Genomic DNA, 6,000 nt, shown 5'->3' on the forward strand with positions numbered 1-6,000 from the left:
AAGCAGGAACTCTCACCCAGTACAATGAGCGTTGGGGAAAGGGGTGTTACGGTGGTTGAGGAAGGTAGAGAGGACTGGACAGACTTGCAACATGGTCCTGCTGATGAAGGGTGAGCCATCTTGTTCAGAAAAGTCCTTGGTTATTAAAGGACTGTGGTAAGATAAAACCTGAGGGAGCAGTTCTAATAGTTGACCAGAAAACTTTGATTGGATTTCCTGCGGCTTCTGTTAAAGGGAGGGGAAGCTGAACTGACTGGCAGCAGCTGGGTGTAAGGTGGCAGAGAGATTCCCATTACTGAACACTGAGTTTTACTCAGTGTACATGGGGTAGAAAAAAACAGCGCTGAAGCTGATGGAGAGCGCCACAGGTACTAAACATGCTGTGTCCCTTGCTAAGGGGCAGCAGTTCAGGACTAGTGGCTTCTATGTGCCTCCAGCACAAAATTAAAAGTCTTCCTACTCTGAAGCTGTATTCTGAGAGGTAGTTGAATAAATGGTCCAAGTGTCGGTTGATGGTAGAGAATAATGAAGCTCTTAACTCTTTCACAAGTGTACAGTAGAAAATCAGGAAAAGGAGGAAGAGGTTGTTCTCTATTGTAGAAGAAATATGTTCACTTAAATCAAGAACAGTTTAATAAACTTGTTCTAGAAGCTTTTTAACTTGAAATTGATAATTCATTAGTGAAGGGCCTACAGAAATATGTAGGAAAACAACTAACTGGGTTTCTGGGTTCTTGGTGCTCTAATCACTGAGTAGCTAGCTCAGTTAAGACCTAGTGAAGCTTTCACTTTTGTCCCATTTCAAAAAATTTTCTCCAGTTCCAGTGGATTTCAGACCTGCTTTCCCCCTTCTCTCTAGCTGCATCTAGTTGTTCTTTGTTTTGTGGCCTCTGTTTTAACCTATCTTCAAAACAACAAAAGAGTTATGGAATGCATGCTGTTCTCTTTCATTTTCAGCTGATATCTTTCAGCATGGTAGCTCTGCCTCCTGCTCCACAGCACAGTACCAACTGATGGGAGTTTGAACAGATTTGTGTTTAGTGCCTTCAGACTTCTAACTGCTGTCATCTCCAACTTGTTTGGGGGATGCACTGTGACAACTCTGCTGTTGCTGCTATTGGTGAAGGGACGTACGGAGTGGCACTGTTTGATTAAAACAGGCTGAGAGAAAGCAATACAAAGGAATGTTTGGCATTTCTTAGGCGGGGGCAAGATGTCCCTGACATGCCTCATGTAGTGTTGTCCCAATATGCTTTGCATATAACTTACTGCCTTCTCATCTCTTCTACTTTGGTGTGAATGTAGGAATGTGCACGTGCTATTTGTAGCTTTGCAGGCTGTCTCCTGACTCCTTATATGGATGAAGGTTGACACTATGCTGAGTGGCATCATATGAGCGGGATGTGGTTTCTGGGATATATATGGTATATATTTATAGTGGAACTTTAAAGTTCAGGGCTTTGTGGTTGGTATGAGTGCAGTAAGCTACACTCTCTTGATTCATTTTGAATACTATTCTACAATTAATCTATCTCCAGCTTCCTTATGTTTAGAAAATAATTGGATAAAGCATCTTAATTCTCTGTAAGACCAGCAATTTTTTTTTAAACAGTTCTCAAGTAGCTGTGAGCAGCTCATGCTTCCTTCATCTCAGTTGGACCTGTCTGCTGTTTGACTTGTGATTAGTGCTTCTGCAAATTATTAACAATGAGGTTGTCTGGTTTAGGGAAAAGCTGAATTTCAAGTGCAAAAGCAAGGATGTTTTCTCAGAAGGCTTTCAGGTATGGTTTCAGATAGAACGCTTGTGCCTTGTGATTTAAGGCTGTAGTTAGATAAACCTATCCAGGAGGTTACCTGTTGTGGTGATATTTAAAAACTTGTGGTCATGCAAAGTTGCGTAGTTAAATGGTAAGGATTTTTGTTTAGAATCCCTTGGCTGAAGTATGTGGGGTTACTGCTCCTTGGCACTTAAAAAAAAAAATCTTGCTAATACTAACGGCTAGAGGGGAAGCAAGTGCATGGGCTGACTTCTCCAGGTGTCTTCAGCTGCACTTAAACTCTAATTCAGTATCTTTTTTTCTCTCCCTAGTACTTTTGTCCATCTGTTCTCTGTTGTGTGATCCCAATCCAGATGATCCTTTAGTGCCTGAGATTGCACGGATCTACAAAACAGATAGAGAAAAGTGAGTATGGAAGCCAAAAAACATGTAACATTCTTGATAGAGCAGAATCCGCACTTAAATAGTAAAGGACGTGCTTCTTGGAAAAGAGTGTTAACTTTGATTTGCCGTTATGCACTTCAACTGTGGCCTCTTTAGAGACTTTTTTTCCTGGGATCTGTAGTACTGCTATCTTAACAGCACTGCATTGCTGTAGGAAGAAGGTATATATGCCAGTAGAAGTGAAGGATGTAGCGGCCTTGTACTTCTGTGGTTTTATTACTGCATTTTCATTCCACACAATGGTCTTTCATTAGTGTTGTAGCTGTTAATTACAGGTTTGCTTGATTTAATGAAAATGTGAACAATGCAAATCTGTTTCCTATGGAGCTCTAAGTTGAATGTGACCAGCTTTTAAGAGCCTTCACTGCCTGCTTTAATTCTACATAACCAGCAGAGGGAGAACAAGTTACTCTAGTGGAAGAATATTTCCGTGCTAGCTATTGGTGATGGAATGATACAAGCAGAGGAATAACAAAAATACCCTGTTTCTTCTTCATTTGACAGCACAAGGGAAGAACAAGTGGTATAGAGGTGGGGTGGGAGGACTCCAAGCTTCTATGAAGTAAATGGCAAGAATGGAGAGAACTCTAGCACTAATGAGCACTTTAAAAGCAACAGCTTAATGACCGTTGTAAACACTTTTCTACCTCGCTGTTCCCTTCCAGATCTGATCAGTAGTGTTAATTTCTGAAGCTACATGGTCATCTGATGAGAACAAGATAGGAAGGGAAAATGATCCACAAACTTGCTTACTCTGCTGCATACTTGAGAAGCAGTGTTAGAGAAGTTCATGCATCCTGTTTTTAATCAGAGCTGCAAGAGTAGCAGTACGTATTTCAAGCAGCTAACAGTGACTGACTGCACTTAATGTATGCAGGACTCTTTCCTATTTTTTCCAAAAATAGGGAAGTAATTTTTGTGCTTAAACATAACTGGACTTGCTTCTTGATTAGTTTCTGAACAGTGATGTGAAGGCGAGAGCATTTATTATGAGTGGATTGTCAGATTCTTTGAGCTAAAGAACATTGTCTACAGACTAAATTCCAGCACAAGAACCTAGTTGGTGTACGTGACTAGGAAGCTTCTTGCTATAAGTGTCTTACGCTTTTTCTACAAATTCCGTAGAGTAAGAACAACTTGCCTTCTGTTGTCAGAAATAAGCTTTTAGCAGTACTGTTAATCATGACAACCGCTTTGTTTTACATAAGTACCCTGAGCTTCCTCTAGCAGTGGCTCTGGCTGTAAAGGCTATTTGGGTGCGAAAGCTCCAGGTGGCTTGGGAAGTAGAGCATACTGTGCCTTCAGAATAAAAAAAAAAATAAAATCTGGTGGACAAATTATGTCTTGATAGCCAAATGCAATGTGTAGCAAGAAGCAAGCCTGTCAGGGTTTGGCAGCCTAGTAGATACCAGGTACTAGGCTTAACTTTCTAAGGGAAGAAGAAGAATGAGGGGGGAGGGCCACACTAATCTATTTTTTTCCAGAATGGCAAAATCAAAACCTGCAGTAATAGTTCCCACAGGGATGCAGCAGTTGGGGGCTGGGGAGGTACAGGTAAAGACTTCCTGAAAACACTTTCCCCTCAGATGTGTGCTAGCTCTATTTTGTGGCTTGACTCACAAAGATCTTGTATTCCTGTTGTAAATATGACTAGTTATTTCTTTTCCATGAAGTACTGTAGGCTTTCTTGTTTCCCCTGTTTGTCTAATATTTCAGTTTGCTCTTAAATTTTATAAATTCATGATACTACTGGAGAGAATGTAAGTTCATGCCATGTGTAGACTAGAATGCTGGACTTGAAATACTGTTCAGATGCTATGTTAAGTAAATCCTCTTTTTATACATACAGGTACAACAGAATAGCTCGGGAATGGACTCAGAAGTATGCGATGTAATTAAAGAAATTATTGGATAACCTCTACAAATAAAGATAGGGGAACTCTGAAAGAGAAAGTCCTTTTGATTTCCATTTGACTGCTTTCTATGAGCCCACGCCTCATCTTCCCCTGTGCACATGTTTACCTGATACAGCAGTGCTGCGTGTTGTACATACTTGGAACAACAAAATAGAAATACTGTATTTCCCCGTACCAACATTGACTCCTAGCAGAGAAGTGTGTGTGTGAAAAGCTGGTTCTTCAGTCATAACTTTGTGAGCCTAAAAGCATTCCTTGTTGATTTAAATTGGGTAATAAAATGTGAATGGGAGAGTTATGGTGGATTTCATATTTCTAGGGACAGTGTTGCTGATCCGTGAAGGATTTTAAGTGGAATCCTTTTAAACTCATAACAGTTATGAAAAGCAAGGTGAAGAACTTGAAGCTGTTTCTGTATTCATTTTATTCTGAAGGACCTACACCTTAGGTAAATGTTATGACCAATGAGATAAACTGTACCCACATCCTGTGTTTAAGGTCTAAGTTTAACCGGTCAACATTTAAATGGATTGGAGCTATTAGTGCATCAAGTGATGTTGATTTGTTTCAACTCTCTCCCTTCCTTCATACTTTTTTTGGTTTGTATGTGGTTTCCTCAGTTAATACATAGCTAATAGCTCTTATTTTTCTTAAGTTTTTTAACTGCTTAGGTCTTTTTGGATGTAAGGGTAAAAATCCATTTGACAGAAAACTTGTGTATATTTAAAGACCCAACTGCTCCCCTGGAGCTTGTACGTTCAAGAATGATTAATCTGTGTAATAAACTGATTACTACAGTCATTACATATAACTTTGTGTGAATAGGCTTTTAATTTTAAGAGCAGTTTGTTACAGGCTAAAACTAATGGTGGATTTCTCTAAAACTTTTGCATTCACAAATGGTTGCATTTGGAAGTCATGAAGCAGTTTGGTTTGCATCACACAAGGCTATGCACCTGAACAAGACAAACATAAGCTTAAGCACTTACATGAAAGCAGGATGTGTAGTGTGCCAGGAACTTGACTGTTAAACCAAATAAGCAGTTTACTAAATGAGAATGAGTGACATTTTACAAAGCCTAATGGTATTATTCCCACTTGCATGGGACCTAACACAATGCATATGTACTGTAGGTAAGTGAAACCTTATGTAACTAAAATAATGGATGTAAAAGGGTTTAAAAAAAAAAAAAACAAAACAAAAAACAAACCTACCAAACACATCAGCACAAACTTTCATAAAATGTAGCTTTTACATAATTACTTTGCACTAAACATTTGCAAATGTTCATACAGTTTTAAATTGTACTTGTATGTGTCTTTTTTTGAACAAAGTCTTCACTTGAATCTAGTGAAAAATGTAGTTTGAAACTTTTCTTTGTATACAAGTGTATTTGCCAGCATCGTTGGTGTGACAATAGGTGAGTCTGCAAGTTTATCTCCTCTTAGTAGAATTGTAAACAAAGCCATCGACTGAAGGAGAGGCTGTAGCCTCCAGCTCTCCCGCCACAGGGGTCTGTCCCATCCATTTTCAAATGCATCTTTACACTCTTGCACAAATGAGGAATAAATGTCCACTGCTTTTGGTCTAAATCTGTTCCACTTGTCTCCTCTCTCAATGTCCTCGTGTACGCACCACTGGATGTAAATGTTAGCAGTGTTCCCTTGGAGTCCTCTTACAGCAAGCTGTAGGTGAAACCGGGATACGTGTGCATCTCCAGCAGGCATGAAGACTGCTGCTGTAGCAATGTGACACTGCTGCGTGGGGACGAAGCAGCTCTAAAGTGGTGGAGCAGAGCTTCACATGAAAAGAAATGGAGCATGTGGCCATGTTTCCTGGCTGAGAGACAACGTAGGGATGG

The 6,000-nt window shown here is 39.8% G+C and overlaps 1 protein-coding gene across 2 annotated transcripts in view; it reads left to right on the forward strand.

Moving 5' to 3' along the window:
* The window catches only part of UBE2D2 (ubiquitin conjugating enzyme E2 D2), a 31,332-nt gene extending 25,601 nt beyond the window's left edge, over window positions 1–5,731 (forward strand). For both annotated transcript variants that reach the window (XM_052772182.1, XM_052772183.1), the window contains exons 6-7: window positions 2,090–2,183; window positions 4,072–5,731. In XM_052772182.1, coding sequence (XP_052628142.1) covers window positions 2,090–2,183; window positions 4,072–4,117 — 140 coding nt within the window. In that variant the 3' untranslated portion in view covers window positions 4,118–5,731. The remainder of the gene's footprint in view (window positions 1–2,089; window positions 2,184–4,071) is intronic.
* Window positions 5,732–6,000: the final 269 nt, after the last annotated feature.

Source organism: Harpia harpyja, chromosome 20, assembly GCF_026419915.1.
Source record: "Harpia harpyja isolate bHarHar1 chromosome 20, bHarHar1 primary haplotype, whole genome shotgun sequence".
NCBI lineage: Eukaryota > Metazoa > Chordata > Aves > Accipitriformes > Accipitridae > Harpia > Harpia harpyja.